The sequence below is a fragment of the Rousettus aegyptiacus genome, unplaced genomic scaffold (assembly GCF_014176215.1).
Source record: "Rousettus aegyptiacus isolate mRouAeg1 unplaced genomic scaffold, mRouAeg1.p scaffold_m13_p_7, whole genome shotgun sequence".
Classification (NCBI taxonomy): Eukaryota; Metazoa; Chordata; class Mammalia; order Chiroptera; family Pteropodidae; genus Rousettus; species Rousettus aegyptiacus.
Window position 1 is genome coordinate 67,144,525 of NW_023416310.1, and position 21,509 is coordinate 67,166,033.

At 45.8% G+C, this 21,509-nt stretch overlaps 1 protein-coding gene and 1 pseudogene across 2 annotated transcripts; one reads left to right on the forward strand and one right to left on the reverse strand.

Moving 5' to 3' along the window:
* Positions 1-3,378: 3,378 nt before the first annotated feature.
* MRPS5 (mitochondrial ribosomal protein S5) lies at positions 3,379-20,942 on the reverse strand. 2 transcript variants are annotated; one of them, XM_016142884.2, is made up of 13 exons: positions 20,715-20,942; positions 18,802-18,882; positions 15,287-15,424; positions 14,750-14,875; positions 13,176-13,409; positions 11,624-11,658; positions 11,160-11,321; positions 10,364-10,454; positions 8,064-8,110; positions 7,269-7,326; positions 6,908-6,970; positions 6,091-6,227; positions 3,379-4,164 (listed from the first exon to the last, which is right to left on the reverse strand). In XM_016142884.2, exons 1-13 carry the CDS (start codon positions 20,770-20,772, stop codon positions 3,940-3,942), a joined length of 1,455 nt encoding a protein of 484 aa, XP_015998370.1. In that variant the 5' UTR covers positions 20,773-20,942; the 3' UTR covers positions 3,379-3,939. The 2 variants fall into 2 exon arrangements, with proteins under 2 accessions (XP_015998370.1, XP_015998371.1); XM_016142885.2 differs by lacking the exon at positions 11,160-11,321 and having other exon boundaries at positions 20,715-20,934.
* Positions 7,662-7,779, forward strand: LOC118605965 (annotated as a pseudogene).
* Positions 20,943-21,509: the final 567 nt, after the last annotated feature.

Below are 21,509 nucleotides of genomic sequence, written 5' to 3' on the forward strand. Positions count from 1 at the left end.
ACATGTTCTCCTCTAAGATACCCTGCCACCTTCTGCCATTGTCACCGAGGCAGGACAGAGCAATCTGCACTGACATGGCAGGAGATAGAAAGCTGCTCCGCCCCTGTGAGGGTGCGGACAGTGTCCAGGCTCTGTGGCCCCCAAAAGGCTTTTGGTTTCTGAGGTTAGAACTCACAATGATCTTGTGGATTGCAAGGGACACACATCCACCAGCGGCCAGAGTGAGGGGCACAGCTGTCCTGAGCACCACACACTGGTCACCCAGCACATTCTTCCATCCCCAACCGGGTCCTCTTCTGGCCCCAGGCTGTTCAGACCTCACCCTGACCCCACCACCTCCCAGGCAGATGCCCTGACCAGCTGCCTTCTCATGCTCACCCATCCCCACCTCCAAAAGGACAGAGCAAGGCCAGAAGGAGAGGGGCTCTCAGCAGCTCCCAGGATGGGAAGTGGCAGTGGGAGGAGGAAGGGAATTGGCCCCTTTGGGCTCCCCCTATGACCGGCTCCTATCACCCAGGGCAGGAAGAGATGGCAAGCAGCAGGGTGTAGGGGTGCAGAGCCTATTTCCACAGATCTCTCACTTCTGAGAGTGAGGCTGGGACCTCCAGTCCTGGCCTGTGCCCTGCCTTGGGCAAACAGTGACAGGCATGCATGCCCAAACAGCATGCCTGGCGAGCCGGCTGGGTAGCCAGATGGTCTGATAGGGCTGCCCTGCCCTTCACCCACCTCGAGTCAGCCACTTTTCGGTCCCCTAGTGCAAGCAGACAAATGTGCTCAACCCTTTCAGGGGGTCTCCTCTCAGGGTGCCCATCTTGCCCTGGCAAGGCCCCCATGCAGCGATAGAAGGGGTAAGGGCTCCTGGCCTCACCAGGCAGGAAGGTGGGGAAAGAGGGGTGCTGGAAGGGTGATAGACAGCTGCCATATGGTCAACATCTGGCCCATGACAGCTCAGCTTTATTCCCTCCTGTGTTACAATGGCATCCTTCCCTGTGACTGAAGCTGAGCTCCCCACATATTCTTTGCTGCCACCTCACAACAGCCCTCCTGGGTGGGTGCTATTGTCATTTCCACTGTGCAGACAAGGAAGCAGGTCCTTTGACACTGAGTCACACTCACTGAGGCCCTGCTCCAACCTGAGGCAGACTTGAAGCCCAGGCAGGAACAGAGCCGTCCTGTGGAAGTGTCCCAGGAATGAGGGCCTCCCCCATGCCTATCTCTTTGAGCACAGTGTCTTCTGCCCTAGCCCTGGCTGAATGCTGGCTCTCAGCTGTCCTGCTCGCCTTTGAGGTCTGAAGAGCTGCTGCTCTGACGATAGCTGCCTTTGCACAGGACACTTCGAAATCTGCGAGGAAGGCCTTAACAGTGGTGTTTCCAAAATGAGGCCCCACTCTTCCCTGTCCCAAAGCTTTTCTCTTGGTGAGAATTCCTGGTGGAGTGGCAGAACCACCCCCAATCCTGAGCAGTAAGTAGTCCAACTCTGTGCTCTCTGGGCCCAGATAACTTGTTTTCCAGGCAGAATATCTGTGAGAAAGGACAGATGTGGCTGCAGAAGCTGTCAGGATCTGTGAGTGGCCAGGTGACCAGGAGAGATGCACAGGACAAAGGTGGTATAAGGAGGCTCCTCCTTTCTTGGGCATGAGTACATAGGCACATGTGGGCTTGGTCCCTTGGAGTCTCCATGTCAGCAGGAGGACTAAGGCGATGTGCTGGACATCTCTCCTGCCCCCACCCAGAGGGTGGACACTAGAGACCTGTCCTTCCTCAGTGCTTCAGTTCAATTTTGGGTGTTTTTGTTGCAGTCTTCAAGTTCATTCATCTCTTCCTCAGTGTCCCACCTGCTCTTAACTACATCAAGATATTTTTCATCTCTCAAAGTTTTATTTGCATATTTTGCCTCTGAACATGTTTAGTTTTTTGAAATATGGAACAGAGTCCTTGTTCACTTATTTGTTTCAATGTCTTTATCTACTAGGTTGTCGTTATTTTGGGATCCTTTCAATTGGTTGGCTTTCTCCCAGTTTTATTTTCATGCACCTTTGCATTCTTGGTGATTTTTATCAGAGGCCAGCACTGTAAACCGCACCTCACTAGACACATTTGTACTCTTATCAATATTCATGAGTTTTATCATGCGGAAACAGTTGTCACAGTTGGATCTTGCTCCTAAGGTCTGAAATGGAAGCAGAGCTGGGTTTTGTGCAGGATTACTGCTCCTACCCTCAAGGCGAGACGTCTTACTGCTCCTTGAAGGCAGCATGGGTTACAGGTTTCCATTCCAAACGCTGTTCCCTTTGGCCTTTTTGGGTGGTCTCTCCATGGTCGTGGACAGCTCCCCACTCCCTGTGGACTCTGGCCACCTGGATAGCCCTGGACCCCCAACCCCATCTTCTCAACCCAGGGAGACCACAAGGTCCTGAGAGGTTCCTCTGTGGACTTTCTCCAGGTGGCAACGGGGGACAATTTCATTTATTTCCTACCTCTAAGAGTTTACTGTCCTTTGTCGCCTGAAGTTGGATGTCTTGATGTCTTAGCTATGTAAGGAGAGAGGATAACCCAGCAAGACAGAAAATATCTAGATGATAACTACCTTCCTTACTCAAGCCAATGTCACAGAGAAAAATGCAGCCCCATCCTCGTGTGGTGTCACAGGCCAAGCACCACCCTGCCTGATGTGACTTTGTCCCATCCCACAGTGTCACTGGACTGCCCCTCCTGCTTCCAGGCAGAAGTGAAGCCTGAGGGCACCTGGACCTCCATTCCCATTTGATTGAAGTGGGTCAGCACCCCCATTCCAGCCGAGGATGAGGAAGCCTCCATAAAATCCTGGATAGACGGGCTTGGAGAGCTTCTAGCTTGATGCCCAGAAAGGCTGGGGAGGGGGTGCCAGAAACCTGAAAGCTCTGCCCCCTGCAAATGCCTCCCCTCACACCCCTGCCTCTGTCCCCTCTGCTGTTCGCCTGCATCCTTCAACGCATCCTCTTATAACAAACTGTAAACGTTAAGTGGACTGTTTTCCCGAGTTCTGTAAGTTGTTCCAGCAAGTTAACGGAACCCAATGCAGGAGTTTGTGGGCAGCCTCTGATTTAGAGCCAGCTAGTCAGAAACAAAGGTGACTTACAGGATTGATGCTGAATCTGGGGGGTCTGTTGCCATCTCCAGTCAAACAGTGTCAGAACTGAGGCAACTGTAGACACACAGCTGGTGTCAGAGAGAACTGCTTCATGGGGGTGAACTCCCATATCTGGTGTCAGAAATGAGCATGTGGAAGTCATGAGAGTAAAGGAGGAAGCAGGGGCCTGGGCTCTTCCTACTCAGAATGATGTGAGGAGGACATCTGGGGTATCAGAAGACGCTCAAGCAACAGAAAGACTATGAAAGTGGGTAAATACAATGGGCTTTTGTTCTTGAGTTTTCTGTTACTTTGACTGTTGAAGCAGAAAGGATAACACTGTCTAACGTGGTTCTCAGTGCAGCAGAGGAAACGTTAAAACACTGCCAAGACAGGTGAAGCCACACCACAGACTGCAACGAGGGGTGAGTGCCACGTGAGCATAGAGCAGTCGCTAAAACACCCATGCCAAGAGGCTTCATGGGAGTCAGAAAGAACAAAGCTGGCCCACTTTCCTCTACCTTCTAGCTGCGTGACTAGGCAAGTAACTGTACCTGGCCCACATGCCCTTTCCAATTAAGTGGCTTGTCTTTTCCACTGGTTTACGTGCACACATAAAGCGGCCCCAAGCTGAGAACTGGGTGAAAACTCCCATCATGGTGACTGGTACACTGCATGTACTCAGTGGGTTACAGCTCTGCTTATTTATCATTCGTAAATAAAGAAATTAAGGTCAGCCTTTCCTTTACAAACGCCACTGCCCGGGACATGAAGATCGAGCCACAGGTGTTGCACACAGCTGGCTCCATGGGGGACAAGGCAGAGGCAGCTCAGGCAGCCGCTCGCTTTAGGCCTGACCACACAGAGCGCTTCACTCCCTGCGTGGCCTTCACCTCGCCCCAGTCCAGTATGCAATCTGGAACCTCGTCCTCAGGCTCCGGGTCTTTCCTCAGGGCCCCCCGGGGTGAGGCCACCACAATGGGCAGTGGGCCGCACTCCTCCCGGAACTCCACGACGTGAAGACCCTTCTTGTTGGCCAGCTGCTGGTGGGTTTCCTGTGAGACCAGAGGAGACAGCAGTTAGGTCTGCAAGGCGCACCGTGACCCTGGGCGTCACTGCCTTGGCCAGCAGGGAGCCAGCAGTGAGGGCACCATGCCACTGCTGAATGCCCTTGTAGGTGCTTCTGGGGGACGTGTTGCAGATGGAATCATCTCAGCCCACCCAATCATGAACCACAATGCACTCCATCAGTCTGGGTCTCATCAAACCCCAGTTCCCAATCCACAGGACACAAGAGGGGAAGGGATGCGAAGAACCTACAGACGTGCAGTTGGCACCAGACGGAAACCATAGGACACGACCTGATTTCTTCAGCAGAACACATGAAGAAAGAGGGACCCTACACCATTAAAGTGACTTAAAAGACATGGCAGAACTTATACTGTATTGACCTATCTGTAATCTGATTCAAACAAACTGTGTAAAAAATTTTTTAATCTGACAAGCAGACATTTCTAGGAGCACTGATGAAATGTATGATGATACTAAATCTGTGAATTGTTTTAGGTAAGATAATATTATGCCGGGGTACTTTCAAATCTATATCTTTTAGAGATACATACTAAACTAAAATGATGTCTTGAGATTTGGTTCAAAATAACTGGGCTGGGTGGGGCTGGCACAGAGAAACAAGCGGCCACAAGCTGCTCCCCATGGACACTGGATGTCAGTACCACGGGGATCTGTGGCAAAGGTTCTGTCAAAGTCTGGAAAGAGGCAAATAAATCTAGTAGATGGTTTACTGATGGTACATCAAAATAGGTACTGATGTGTTCAATTTCACGTTTGCACACTCTATGCCCACATGTACTATCCTAATTCTACACATATTTGAAATTAGAAGAGATGAGCCATTTCATAAAAACAAAATTAAGTCGGTGTTTCTTACAATCAATTATTTTTTTTACGTTACTAAAATTGGTGGCATTTTTTTCTCTTGTGTAACACATTAAAATAATCCAAGTTTCTTACAGCTGAGAGCATATAAGAGGAGGGAGATACATAGTAATTACATCAGAATATTCAAAGTACTAATGTAAAATAGAAATGTTATGTAAGTGAGCAAGTGTTCTGACCATGACTATGACCTGCCCACAACCAATGTGTTACTTCAATGAAGTCAACTTCTAACAAGTTTACATTTAGAAGTGCTTTTGAAGGGTGTTTTGGATACTGCAAGCATACGTGCACACTCAGCTGTTCAAAAAAGATCTTTTAAACAAAGCTTTTTCTTTGATCAATTTTCCTTTTTAAACAGAGACATCTGCAATTTTCCAAGGATCATTCTATTCAAAAGCAGCCATCAAACTCAGTGTCTGAAAGCCCATCAAAGTCCTCAACAAATGGAGTCTCTCGGCCTGTCTGGCTGTTCTGCTAAGAGCTACCCATCCCTTCAAGGGACAGTTGATCCTTCCTCTCTGCTGTGCAGGTGACCATCAGCCTCTGGGCTGTGGAGAAAGGACCTGGCCCATCAGCACCCAGTCCCACCTAGCTTAGCCGGGCTGAGCTGCCTATGCGGTCCGTGTGACCTGACGCGCTCCTGCTCAGATGGCTCCCGTGAGCGACAGGGCCATCGCTAAGAAAAGGACTACATCAGGAAACAGACTTTTTTTTTTACTTTAAATTCTACGTTGTTGAAGCTTTTGAACAAATCTCTGCTTTTCATAAGACAAAAATTATACTAACTAGCTTTTCAAAATACTTAATTTTAAAAGTTCAAAACACCCAGGAAGTATTTTTTAAAGGGTAACCCCTGAGAATTAAGTCTCTTGTTGGACCACCTGACTGAAGAGCACAGAAGACCCACATCCTTGGGCGGCCCCAAGATGGCAACTCCGGGGTGCCCTCGGTACATGGCGGTCTTGATACTGGCACCCAAAACACAGGTAGGAATTTCTGTTTCAGACCCAGGGCAGCATTACCTGGTGCGCAAGCCCATGGAAGAGGCCCCGCGTGAGGTTGAGCATGTTGAGGGACCCAGAGACCCTGGCGTACATGTCTTTGATGCCAATGAGACGGCAGATGGTGATGATGGCCCGGTGGCAGCGGAGGCCATAGCCTAGAGAAGGGAGAACTTGGACTCAGTCACCCTGTTGCTTCCACACAGCTCCAGGCTCTGGGCTTGGGAGAGCCTGGTTTGCAGTCTGGAAATCTTCACTTCCTAGCTGAGCGACTCTTGACAACTTGCTTAACTTCAATGATGACACTTATTTAAATGAAATCTTATTCAGATTAAAGAAATAACATAAAAATTCTTCAAACACCTGGGTGATAAAACAGGGCTGTTGAGAAAATTAACCGAGCTGCCTGAAAGCTCTTCTTGGGACTCAGCCCCGAAGAGGGAGAAGGCCTGTCCCTGCATCCCAAAGCCGACTGTATTCAGATGTCATTATTACTGGTGATGACAACGAGCAACTGGAACTGAATAAGCCACAAGGACAGACCATTTAAAAGCGTCAATGAATTCTCTTGGGGAACTACTGTCTCCACTTGTGCAAATCCAACTACTGACTCAGCTGCTATTTGCTTTTGCTAATGTGCTCTTCCCACCAGACTCACTCTTGCAGCAGGCTGTGCTCACGGAACCCCGGGCCTCAGCTTCTCAAATCTGACTGAGGCGTCTCTGTTGGGCATTTTCAGAATGAGTTCAAGTGAAGGTAAGCAAAGGCAGAGGACAGGATGGAACTGCTATAACCGCTGTGCTTTACTGCCAACAAATTATAATTGTTTTTTAGTTACCTCTGGGTTGTTTCTTCATCTTGATGTGTGTCCTCTTAAACGTTAAAGAGATGTCATGGAATACTGGAGGGCGAGAACATGAAGATGAGCAGGGTTAGGTGTGCGGCTTTAATGCCCCTGCGGACATCGCAGAGCAACATTGCAATAAGGCCCTGACTACGCAGCCAGCACACGGTGGCCAGGGATGAGCGACAAGGTCTGCCTTCACTCTCCTTTCCAAGAATGTTTGTTTCCACATTTTATATTTTTATCGTAAGAACGCAGCAACAGAGAAAACAAAGATACCGTCATAGAGATATACTGCCATATGTAACAAATAAATGTCACCCTGCAAATTGTAAAAGAAAAGATTAACACTCACTTGTATGGCCTTCATATCGTTCCACATAATGCAAATAATGAACTGCTCTGTTCTTGGCCTGAAAGAACAAAGGAAAATACTTTTCTTAAATCTACTGTTGGAATTTACATTTTTCAAGAGATTTCAAAAAATGTCTTTCATAAAATATTTTACTATGGAGAATTTCAAACTTGTACACAACAATTTCAGTATGTACTTCTAAAAGCTAAGAATTAAATTTAAAAATCATAACCACAATATCGCTATCACCCCTCAAAAAATTAATAATTCCTGATTGTCCTGAACATCCTGTCATGTGACACACTCTCCTAGTTGTCTCACAATTTTGGCAACAATCACGAGTCTGGTGAAAATGATGCAAAAGGGCACAGGTCCTTCAGAAACTGCTTTGTCGTCTATGGCCATGCCACCCTGAACAAGCCTGATCCTGTCTATCTCAGAAGCTAAGCAGGGTCGGGCCTGTTTAGTACTTGGATGGGAGACCACCTAGGAAGACCAGGTGCTGTAGGCATAAAAAAATTAAAAATAAGGGATTGTAAACTGGCAAGGTCTTTGCAATCTGTGAAGTAAACCAAGGGCTGCCTCGCCTAAAAAAAGAAGGAAGGAAGGAAGGAAGGAAGGAAGGAAGGAAGGAAGGAAGGAAGAAAGAAAGAAAGAAATTGCTCTGAGGTTCAGGAACTTGGACAGGATGCCTCAGGGGAGGGGTCTTTTCATTCTATAGGCTTTGTGGTGTCCTATGATGTCTATCCATAGCTTGTTGATTTCTTACTGTTGACGAAGGAAAAATGTACGTACTTTTCTGAAAGCATCCATCCGCTCAGTGGCTTTCCCAACAGCAAAACCTTTAAAAGGAAAAGCCAAACTATGAAAAGGGGCATAAATTTGGCACATAATGTCTTTCACCACATTTCAAGTTTCAGCTCCTACAATATTTCATAGCGCTCCATTTTTCTTCTGCCTACAGGAAACGTGCTACCCAAAACAAATGACAAAGTGTGAGGTTGCAAAGATTTGCTTACCTGTTTGAGGGCAATTTTGGAAACAGTACATTTTAAGTATCTATGGAAATCCATAACATTACCTTTTATAAATCTCTAGTTAAACCTAAACATACTCTATTAAAAATAAAACCAACCAAGCCCTAAATCAGTAAGGTATGTGGTTTTGCACATTTTTGAAAATAGATTACAAAAGCCAGAAGGTTGGGAAAAACATACTGCTATAGAGTAAAACCATGATTTCACTGGAACCCTCAAACGCAATTCAGATTTCAATGAACTAGGAAATAAAATCAAGGGTTCTTGAGTTTGTGAATGCTTAAACCAGTGAGATGAGGTTTAATCACAAGTCAATGGAAATGTCTCCACTCTTTGCCGTTACTGTGAATTATTTATTTTGAAGAATGTATTTTATTTTTAAATGACACACAGGAAGATAACATAAGACAACACTGCTCCATGAGATATATAAGACATCTGAGAACCTGGGACTAACAGAGTCCAGTTTCTAGTTTAAACACAACAAATTAAACCACACAAGCCCTAGACAAAACTGTGAGTAAACACGTTTATGATCTTCAAATGAAGGTTTTCCAAGCACAAAACCAGAAAACCAGAAGTTAAAAAAAAACTGATAAACCTGCTATATAAAAGTTTAAAACTTCTGTAGATTTAAAACTTTCACAGGGAAAAAATAAAAAACTAAATCAAAATACATGACAGACAAAGGGACAATGTCCTCAACTTACAAAGAGCTTATACTATTGAGAAGAGCCATCACCCAACAGAAAAATGCACAAAGCATGTGAACTCACAGAGCTGGAGGGAATGACAATGGCTGACAAACACGTGCAATGGTGTCCAAACTCTCACGATTAAAGACACATAAACCCAAACTGAGAGGTGTGTTTCACTGTGATACCAATGATCAGTAAAGTCTGATCGTATTCGGGGCAGGCAAGGGTGGGAGGAAACAGCCGAATAGAAACTGAGGGCTCTGGTAACACCCATTAACATCCCAAATGCAGCCCAAGCTGAGGCAGGGATTTACACTGCAGGAAATTCCCCTATTGATAATCTTGCAAAGGTGTAACAAATTACATGTACAATTACTGCAAAACTGGAAACGTATGGAAACAATGTAAACATTCTGCAATAAGGAAAAGGTAACACAACCTACACTACCCACACAGGACACCACACAGCTCAAAGTGGAAGCCAGAACCTAGGGGCGCAGCTGAGCGAGAAACCAGGATTCATTGTGACTTTCTGTATTCTTTTTTTTCTTTAATTTTTGTAAGAGTTTATTTTGAGCCAAACTGATGACATGTGCCAGGGAACAAGATCTTGAATGCTCCCCAAAATTTTTTAAAAAGATATGTGAATACAGAATTTCTGGAAAGATACAAAAATAAATGTTAGGATTGGCTTCCCCTGGCACCATATGTACACCTGTTTGGAGTGTCAGTGTGGGTTAAACAGGCACTTTTCTTTCCCTGACACATTTAGGTACACATTTCAAAACAGATGTTCGCTATGGAAGCTTTACAGAATAGTATAAAGAATAAATTTTAAATGAGTGGCAAGCCTATGAATTAGAGTAAACATTATAAATCTTTCAGTGTATATCCTTCCAGTCTTTACTTTGTGTATAAAAACATATCTTTTTAAAGAAAAAATGAGATTATATTATATAGGCTTATATGAAGTTGTTTTCTCACTTAGCATTATTTTGCGAGTAGGTTTCCATAATCCTTGAGTGGCAATAGATTTTACAATGTATGGCTATATTCTTTTGTAACTGCGTCCCTACTGTCAACATTTAGTGGTTCCCCCTAATTTTTCACTACTCTACACAACATAATAAGCCTTTTAAAAGGTCTGCTGACCTCAGGAAAAGGCAGATGTAAAAAGATCTACTTTCTTTTCTCCCTAGGGAATTTTATGGGTTGACCACAAGGTTTGTGAGCTCAAACCACAAAAAGTTTCATCAGTTGAAAGTCTGGCCAGCAGCACAAATCCACAGATTCCAGAGTGGAACCCAGGCCACACCTGTCCCACCCCACCTCCAACACCAGCACTGCCCATGTCATTCACCTGCGGCTCCTTTGCCATTCCCCACGGCGACCAGAACACGGACTGATCTCTTTCTTCCCTCTTTTGCTGTCATATTGAAAACATTTCTTACCTAAAAGACAGAATGTTTCATAAATATGACACCTTAAGAAAATTCTGAAGTAGGGACTAGAGTAGTCTCTGTACCCGCATGCGGTGCAAAAAGGAAAAATGTTGCTGATTAAACTTTGACACAGTTTATAACTGACTGGCTAGAAGATATATCTCAAAAACAGAGAGATTAAAAAGTGAATAAATATAAATGTAAATGTGCATCTCAGAAATGATGAAACACAGTATATAGAAACAGCATAGGACTGGATCTCCATATTAAGGATTAGGCTCACCTGAGAACAGAAAATCTGGAAACCCCTGCTCATTGTGAATGACAAGAAAATCTGCATGTGGGGCGGGAGGCATGTTTAAAAGCCCAGAAACCATGAAACTTCATTAAACTGCTCACATGGCGGCACCCTAATGAGGTTAAGGAAAAGGGAGTTGCGGCCCACTCTGGGAACCATCTCACAGGAAACTGCCCACACGTGAGGATTCTTCAAGGGGACTGACACCCAGAAGGTATGCACTGGGACCCAATGACATACACCACTTTGAACGTGTTTTAAATTATATAATGCAATTGGTAAGAAGAAATATGTACATCTAGTCAAGGACTCGATAAATGGTTACTCCATACGGTAGTTAAGGCTGAAGAAGCACGCAGTGCTCCACGGAAAGATGACTATTTTAGGGAAAGCCCTGGAAAGTGCCTGAAATTGACCTGATACAGGTTTCTATATCCGGGCCTGCTGCGTGATTTCCCCTGGAGAAGCAGCTCCGGCCTTCTGCCCCTGCCCCTTGGCCCTGCCAGGTTGCTCCCTGCACTGATGTAGATATGGCTGGTTTGTAATTCAAGGACAGATCGCTGGTGCTGCTTCAGTGTCTAGAAGGAGGAAATCGAGACGTAATCACCAATTTCTGTTATCGTCAATACCACCAAAGCTGCCTTGTCTCAAGAACTCAACGCGTAGCTTCCCAGAAGGGCGGCAGTCAGGGGAGCCGCTATCAAGTGACTGAAATTCAAGTTTCATTCTTTTCTTACCCAAATCAGCTCTGTGTCTCAGAAAAGTGAGGCATCAAGGCTTTCCCTCACCCCTCACAGTCCCTCTTGCCTAGCCCCATGCCACTCACTCCAACTCCCCACTTCCCCAAAGGTTGAACTCGGCACTGAAGCCACATGCCTACCTCGAGTATCCTGGTGTCAAAGTCATCATAGGTTTCTGTAGAGAGAAAAGAAACAGGCGTACAGACAAGTGTGTCTACACGGTTAGTGCACAAAAGTGTTTTCAACAGGCACTGTCAGTGACATCCAAGTGAGAAAAAACCTTGCATTGTCTTCTGCCACCTCCCAGGCCATGCCCTGGTCCGTCTCCGTCACCAAACGGATCTGGTCTGCACAGCCTGCCCACTCCAAGACACGAGTCTGCTGTCCGCACCAAATCCTAGGAATATCCTCAGCTCCCTCACCCTCTTCTCTCCACCAGTGCCCAGACCTGAGCAAATGCAGCCATCTGGCGACGCCTGGCCAGCTAGGCACTACAGGAGATGCAAAGCACAGTTCACACAAGGGTCAACAAACATCCATGGGCTCCAACTCAATTGCGTACTCCCCGCTGCCTGTCAGTCTTTATGTCTTTTTAGTCAGGCCTCTTTCTACTCACCACAGTACCACTTTAAACATGTGCTCTTTTATTAACATTTAACGATAGAAAATTTCCATCACATAGAAAACAGCAGAATGACAGCTAATGTGCCCATTAGCCAGTTTCAAAAACTATCAACTCATGGCCAGTCTCTCCCCTCTAAGCTCCCCAGTCCAGTCCATTGGATAATGCAAAGACAGTGCAATACTCCATTGCCTATCAAAATATTCTGGTGGCCATGCTTACCACTACCTCATCCTCCTTCAGCAGATGACCGCCCCCTTCTCCTCCAGACTAGCTGAAGGCACCAGGCAGATGCCACTCACATGCCTGCCCCCTACACTTTCACTGCCAACATCACAGGCTCATCTGAATCTGTCACCAGCTAATCCTTTCATCTACACTCTAGAACTTGGCCCCCACTAGGGCCTTGGCAAGTCGGTTCCCCTCCCTCCTGCCTCTCCCTCCTGCCTCTCCCTCCTCCTACTGAAGGGTCTTGTTCAGTATTAAGCAGGTCTGCCTGGGTCTCTCCATCTCAGCCCCCGCCCTTCTCTTTTAGCCAAACTTAAGAAAGCTGCCCAACCCTTGTCTATTTCTTCCCCACCTCCTCAAGAAGGAATTTTCTGGATGATTTTCACTCCCCTACACACTCGGGGGGCTGAGGGGGCAGAGAACTTTGTTTTCTAATTTGACCTACTAAGTACCACCATTTTTCTTCCACGCACACTCCCACAAGGCTGATGGTCACTACCTGCTTTGCACTATGATGGAACCAGCAGCGCACACCATGCCCCCACAGGCATTCAAGACCCGTTTGTGTAGCTGCTTGTGCAGACAGACTGCTGACATGCCAGCACAGCTGAGAAGCTGCATAATGACGGCACCAGAACCCAGGATTGGCACTGAAGTGCCTCTTGGCTATAGGCCTCTCATGCCCTATAAAATACACTTGGATAAATAACTATGTGAAGTCACTTCAGTGATGCCCAAATCATTCTTTGGAGAAAAGCAGCCTGAACAGGTAAGATCACAATGAGGAATCTGGCACAAAGGGTCCCACTGTCACAAAGGCCAGCAAAGCGGGACTCTGCTACCTCCATTGGGGCCGGGGTCGGGGGGGCCAAGACTGACACCACCCCACGTGTTTCCACTCCAGCCACGCTCCCGTTTAACCTTCATCTTCTTCTTCCGGTCCCACTCGTCCCTCTGCTGGATCATGTCGGCCTCCACTTTCTCCTGCTCCTCCTTGCTTCTCTGGGCGATGGCCTGCACAGCTCCATCTCTCATGAGAGGGACGTTCAGGCCAGGCCAGAGGAAGCCACTACGCCCTGAAGGTTTAAGAACACACATGAAGAAGAATTTTTAAAAGTCATTCATTTCTTGAGTGATAAAATGCCAGGCAATGGGTATACAGATGGCACTGCTAACAGGAGTGTAAACTCACACAAGTCACCTGGCAGGCCATGGCATGTCCATGAAAACTTTCAATGCACCTCCCCTAACGGCTACTAATTCTACTTCATGTGCTACCCACAGAAACACTCCTGCACAGGTACGAGGCGTATATGTGCATGGACAAGGACGCCCACCGGAGCGCCTCAAGAAACCATGGTATGTCCAACCTATGAAAACGTCCACACTGAACTCAAGGAACGAGGCAGCATTATATGTGCTGACATGGAACAATTTCCAAGACCTATTATCGAGTGGAAAAGGTACATGATAAGACAGTATGTACCATATAATCTAAATTATTTTTAAAAAGAAGAAAAAATATATTTCTTTTACGGTTTTTATGTAGATAAAAGCATTTTAAAAATGTCAGAAGGCAACAACACACCAGAATGAGATGAGCGGTTTCATTGGAGGTGGCAGCTGGGGTAGGGGAGATGAAAAGGGCATCGCGAGAGCTCACGTTTCTCCTACAGTCTGAATTTGTTACTGAGCGGTATACATATGTGATTATTATGTTTTCTCTAAATGTTAAAAAGTAAAATAAAATACAAGGTAGGGAACAGAGAAAAACATCCAGGCACACACGGTAAGCAGGACAGTCAAGGTATTTTCTTCACACCCGAAAGGCTATTACTACCAACAAACATTCTGTCAGCAACCACAACACAGTGTCAAGTTGAAGACACCATACAATTTCTATTCTTCAAAAACACAAGCATAAACAACGTGTTCCCGGGGTTGGCAAATTAAGGGCCATGAGCCAAATCCAGCCCACCACTTATTTCTGTAAATAAAGTTTTATTGAACAAGCTACATCAATTTGATTATGTATTGTCTATGACTGTTTTTGTGCCCCAACAACACAAAACAGTTGAATGATTGTAACCAAACTGCATGGCTCACAAAGCTGGAACCACTGCAGAGAGTTGCCAGTCCTCTAATTATCATCTATCACTGTCTCGTAGCTTATTGAGGGCAGGGACTGTCACAGAGGTATCACAACAGGCACAGAGGCTTATTGACTGACCGACTGACTAAATGAATGAATTCCTTTCCATGGAATTTTCCTCTCCCAGAATCCTGGGGCCATAAGTAAGCTGTAGACCCCAGCGCCCTTCAAGAGAAATGTTTTGATGCTTCTAGATTGTGAAAATACCTATAAAATTTGGAAAATAAAACCTAAAGAGCACATTAGCTGTTTTAATAAGTTTACCTTCACCAATGATCTGACCCCTGTTCAAATCCTTTCTTCTCTTTTTCTTCGTTCTCTTGCCTCTTCCTTTCCTTGCTCCAGCACCAGTCTCTGCCAAAGCACCTTTCCACAGCTCAGCTGCTGTCACTGTAATGAAACAGAATGTTGTTTTTTTTTTTAACTTTCAAGCAATGATCTATGATCCATTAAATAAAAAAGTACAGAAGACATTGGCTTCACTCGTACCATTGCAGCAATGAAAGCAAAATTAAATTCTTCTTTGCATATATCACATGATTATAGCCCTCAGGTGCCCCAAATGGTGGTTAGGACTAAAGCAAACTAGTGGTCCCCAAAGTACAAACAAATATGGCTGATAGCACATGAGTTAACTCTACAAGCCACATGAAAGAACACTTTTACTTTACTAGTATATCACAAGTAATCACTTGAGTGTTAAAATTAATTTAATTAAGGAAAAAGAAGAACAATGAAGATACAAAGCACCGTTTATTCTCTTACATCATGAAACAAGAAGCTGGTGGCCAGTCTACGTACATTTAGTGAAGAAACTGTAGGGTCTGTACCATTGGTCCACTGAATTGCTGAGCAAAGCATCCCAGCTCTGTGTCTGCTGCACACGGGTCAAGCTGCTAAAATGGCGAGTGTCAGTGGTTCCTGGAGATGACAAAGGGCCTGGAGGGAGATGGAACAAAACCTTGAGTTATTTGCTCCATGGCTGTGCAGAAACACTGCCAGCATCAAATAATTAATCGTTCCTGAAAAAAATTAAGTCACTAAGTTACTGAACTTTTAAGAATCAGGTTTTGAGGACAGTATTTCTTTTAAAATGAAAACAAAACTTTGGACTGATAACCTAAGTGGCCATTCCAGGTAGAGAAGATGCAGTTCATCCACACGATGGGTGACGCTGTCTAACAAAGGAGGTGGACCTGTCCACACCGGGGCCACCGTGCTGTAGGACAGGACTTCATGCCCCCGGCTCCTCTAGGCCACACAGCCTCTACTGTGAGCTACCAAGCAGTGGGAAGACCGGTGGAAAGCAGACCTGCCCACGACCTAGCCAGAAGCATGGGGTGCACTGCCCTTGTACAGTCCAAATACACTATACAGACTAACTCCAGAAACACATGCCAGAACTGGCAATGGTTGTCGCCTCTGGGGAAGACAGATGCATCTGAGGTTGGATTTGACAGATTTGCTTTTTTGTGGGTTTGGGGGAAATTTTTTTTAGCCGTATGTATCTCTTTAAAAAGAGTTTTCAAAGACTCATGTCTTAGAGGCAGCTAGTTTATCCTTGCCCTGGATGGGGAGTCCTATAAGGGATCATTGGCCTTGTGAGAAAGAAAACCCTGATTAGAGAAACAGACTACACATGCTCGAGCTTTGCCTTTAGGCGGAGAATCTAGTGACTGCCAAGAGAGGCGAGGAGGGGGTTAAAACCCCTCGAGAGAAAAAGGGTTGGTTAAGGGTTCTGGGCTTGACAGACAGGAAGCCGAAGAATGACAGCAGCTATCCTCTGGTCTCTGAGAAAGTCTGAAGAAGAATATGGTGACAATGGCTTCATCGCCACAGAGGGCCAAGCACCAGAAGATCTTAAGTAGCAGCAACAAGAAAGAATCTAGTTGAGCATAAGGAACAAACTGATTCTAAATGGTTATGATAGCTATTAAAATATCCCCACGGTATATAGACATGGAAAAGGGAGATCATTTAATCCAATCCCTTTGTTTCACAAGAGTCTTGGGCCTACAAAGTTAGGGACTTGTCAAAAGTCACAACACTAGTCAGTAGATGAAGTTTAAATACCAATTCCAGTTCAGTGACTTACTAACCGATATGGATGTAGGTGGAGACTGGCCCAGATGCCACAGTGAGGTAGCTCACTTAGAGAATTATTCAATAAATAGTAAACAGAAGATACTAGCTTTTCATTTTAAATAAATTTGGGGCTTCAATGATCATTCCAAACCCCATGCTGTTGAACACATTTCAGCTTTTCCTGTAACCCTCGGTCTTCAACAAAATTTCAAGTACACATGAATTTTTATCTTGTACTATATTGCAATCTTTGATAAACTTCAAGAATATAAAAATCACTACCATCAGATTTGGAATTCTGTAATCTTTTTCAAAAGACCAAAATACTATTCATAGCTAATAATGTATTTAGCCTAAAAGGTCCACTTGTCAAAAATAAAAAGAAATGGACTTCAGTTTAGAAATCATCTCTTCTAATACACTGTTGCTACAACTGAGTTTACTTTAATTGTGCTGTGATTTTAAAACAAGAAATGGCAGAAACTCATGATAAGTCACATGCTGAAGCTGTCAAAGATTACCCACCACCATCAGTGGTCACTTTTGCCCTGATCCTTTTGAATTCTTATTACTTCAGCCTATGACACCCAGTCTCAGGAAACAGTCGCCATGGAGTTCACAGGGGGCCAAGCCCAGGAGCCTGAGAGAGTGGACCTCTTCAAAGACACAGCCTGTGCCTGAAGGTCTCACTTTAGTGTCTGACAGTTCTCACCAGGAAAAATTTCTTCCTTCTAATTTAAGTCTTTTCTATTAAATCAAACTGGTTAACTAGTGATATTTGAGAGATTTTAGAAAAATTATTGCAATATTTCTGATCAATTTGTTGCAGCATTTAGAAAAATATAGCACTGGGTGCAAAGAAAACAGAGCAACTTTTTAAAAACGAGGCAATTTTTAACTGCAGAAGAAAGAAAACATTGTAGAGGAAATGTAATGACAATACCACCTAGCTCGGCTGTGAATGACAGACACATAACCTTTATGATTAAAACACTGCCCACAGTGTCCATCAAACTGTGCTGTCCCCTATGTGGGAAAAAGCAGGGCATGTGGTGTAAGAGTAGCTCTCTAATCAGCATAACAAAGGTAACAGGCAAAACAATATACACTATCTACTTAGAAACATAAGCAAAAGAAAGCTGAGAGAATTGAGAGTGTCACTGGAAGATGGGAAGGGGTAGGAAAGGGACCTGGTTTCAAGACATAAACTTTTTAGGGTTCTGTGGAAGCACAATATTTTAAAAAAACAGTACATCTATCTTCAAAGCAGATACTACTGTCCTCATTTTATAGACTAGGAAACTGAGGGTCTGAGGGGTGACATTTGCCCATGGTTGCAAAGACAGGACGTGGTGGAGCTGAGAACTGTGTAGTCACTGGGCCAGCCAGTATGCCCTGACCCAGGCCTTTCCGCAGGGCCAACCCCTCAGCTAAGAGTGCTCCTCCCTGGCCCTGCCTACACTAGCGCAGGCCGGGGACACCTTGTAGTAAAGGGTAGAGTAAATAGTTTATGAATGAATGAGTCACTAATCAACAAATAAACAAGTAAAGGGCAGGCCCCAGGCCACTAGACCCCCTGCTGGACCTCTCCAGCCAAGTGTTCCAGCATCTTGCAGGTGGGGCCAACAGTGACAGGGGCCAACACTAAGAGTGAGGCTCACACGCAGAGTTCCAGAAACTCAAGGACACAATGAGAGTTCGAGTCTGCCTGAAGCAGAGTCCATGTGGAAAAGGCAGGATTTAAATGGCCACAGGCTCAGCAAGGGATGGTCCCCTCCCTTTCTGGAGAGTGACCAAGGAGAAGGCCCTGCCCCTTGCTGGTGTCAGAGCACAGGCCTCCACAAAGACTGTCAGGAGGAGGTGTCATAGTACCAAGGACTCAGGACCTAGTCCTTGCCATTTACTGCCTGTGTGACTTTGAGCAAGTCACCCAGCCTCTGAGACTCACTTTGCCATCTGTAAAATAGGAATAACAGCCCCCTCATTAACATGGTATGATCATTACCCAAGGTAACATGCTCCAAGTCTGACACACAGTAATCACTCAATAAATTAGCTATTTTTAAAGCCTTCAATTTCTACAACTACAATCATAAAAAATTTGAAAAGTACTCTTTAGATCCTATTCACTTCCATCATCAAGAAGAAGTTTAATTCATTTACATTTCTAAAAACTACACAGAGTAACATTAGGTCTTATAAGAAAAGACAGATAAATGAATCGATCTCACCATTGCTAAGAACAGTCTTCAGCACCAAAGTGGAAGCTGCTGTGGAGGCGTGTAGGTAAAGCTGTCGGGACCATAAATGACCTGTAAAGTAAAAAAAAAATTAAATATACAACTCTACATGAAAAAGAACTTTTAAAACAGTAACACCCACACTAAAATTAATATCTGTAGAATAAAAGAACCAAGACAAGTACTTGAGTGATTTTTGGGCTCCATGACCAATTGACCAAGAGATATCACATCACGTCTCCTTCACTATCACATCTAACCAGCTACCAAGCCCTATAAATTCTCAAAAATCGATGCACCTGCCAGCTATGTCCTATAGTCTCACTGCCTCTCCTTTGTTCAGGCCTCATCATCTCTCAGCCACATGGTAACAACAGTCTCCTTCCAGGTCTCACTGCCTCTGATTTCCTCCCTCTCATTTACCACTTGCTATTTCTAAAATAACAGATCTGGTCATGTTACAGCCCTGATATATCATTCTTTGGCTCCCTACGGCCTGCAAAACAAAGTCAAAACCCTTGAGCAGAGCCTCCAGGCCAGCACCCTGGTCCCAACCTCCCACATCAGCCTTACCTCCCTCCACCCTCCTTCTGGTCACGCCAGGCTCTTAGTTTTGAAAACACTCTGCTCTTGCATCCTGTGTCTCTGACATGTTCTCCGGTTTGTCTGAAACAGTACCTCTGGGTGAAGCCCCCAATTCCTGCAGTGCCCCCTCAGCACTGTGCTCCCCTCCTCTCTGGAGCCCCCACAGCAACAGGCCACCACTGTACCATGTACTACTCCACATAGCACCGTGCTTCACAACAAGCTGACAGCACTTGCCGGCATGTGACCTCTGAAAAGAGTACCAAGACAAATCAATGCAGAGAGAATCTTTCCAACAAACAGTGCTGGGACAACAGAATATCTACATGCAAAAGAATGAAGTCGCAGCCCTACTTCACGTCATACATAAAAATTAACTCAAAATGGATCGGAAACCTAAAAGTAACAGCAAAAATTACAAAACTCTTAGGAAAAAAACGTAAGGGTAAATCTTTCCGACTTTGGATTTGGCTATGGTTTCTTAGATATGACACTTAATAGCGTAAGCAACAAAAACAAAAAGTAGGTAAATCAGACTTCATCAAAATTTAAAACTTGTGCTTCAAAGGGCTCTATGATGTGAAAAGACAACACAATGGGAAAAATGTTTTGCAAATCATGTATCTGACCAGGAACTCACATCTAGAAAATATAAAGAACTCCTACAATTCATTAATAAAAAGGCAGCCCGATTTAAAAATGGGCAAAGATTTAAACAGACACTTCTCCAGAGGACATATACAAGTGACCGATAAGGAATAAGATGCTCATGAGCCATCAGAGAAACGCAAATTAAAACCGCAGAGTGATGCCACTTCACACCCACTAGGATGACTAAGATCAAAAGGACAGACAACAAACCCTGGAGACTATGTGGAGAGAAATAAGAACCCTCATGTACTCACTGCTGGATCAGAGCAGACTGCTTCCTCCAGCTGCAAACAGCCAAGCGAGGATCATGATAGCAAAATCGACATTCGAACCATCCCTCTTTTTCGTAATGGCACTGACCAGCCCAGACTAACACGACTGCTAACCCTATGTACTCGAGCTGCTGGACGACCTCTCTCCCTTAAGCTTCGCTGGCCGCCCTCCACCTCGAACCTCGCCTGAATATCACCGAATGAACTGTGAGCGACCCGACAGGAGGGCGACGCTAGCTTGCGACCCAGAGAGAGCGCGGAAGCGAGCAAGGTCACACGGAGGGTCTGGGCGGGATGGAGGCCGGCGCGAGGGGCCCCGCTTCACTCTGCCCGGCCGAACCCCCTGTCTCCGCCCCGACCCCACTCTCAACCCCCGCCCCGCGTCCCGGCTCTCACCAGAGGGCGCGCCACACAGCGCAGGTAGGTAACCCGCCGCGCGCACCGCCACCGCCATGGTGGAGCCCCTAGAGCCTCTCGTCTGGGCAGCCCTCCCCACCGCCTGCAGCGATTGCCCTTCGTCGCACGAAAGCCTCGCCCCGCAGCTGGATTCCCAAGGCCACACGACCGCGCCGCAGCGCAGCCGGAGGTGGGAGATTGCGCGGACAAGCAACAGAGCGGAATAAGATCGGTGCAGCTGCGGACAACCCCGCGGGGTCCTCGCGTGAGGACCCGAAGGCGGGGCTAGGGCTCGCGCAAGGCTTCCTGTCGCGAGAGCGGTCGGAACTAGTTGGGCCTCCTGAGCGGTGGGCGCAGGCCTGGTATCTTCTGGTGCCTTTCGGTGCTGTGTCCGGGGTCCCTCGGTCCAGGTGGGCGAGGTACAGTCGCCGCGGGGAGGGTGTGAGTGAAGGTTCATGGAGTGAGTAAGGCAGACAGGGAGTATGGGAGGAGTTCACACCCTCTCCGGTAGCGCTCTGAGGGTCCTTTGGCTGCACACCTGTGCCCCATGTTACATTTTTACTCACCCGAGCTTGGTTTCATCTGGGCCTGCCGGGGCGACCCAAGTACGCACAGGGGGGCACAGAAGCGGACGTCTAGTAGGGGAGCTAGGAATCCTTCTCAGACACACCTCCAGTTTTCAAACTTCGTATAAAAATGTTCAAACGTACAGAAAAGCAAAAATAGTGACAAACGAATCAAAGATGATCAAGATTGATATAGTTGCTTCCTCTGTCCCTCTTTTTCCTTGCTGAA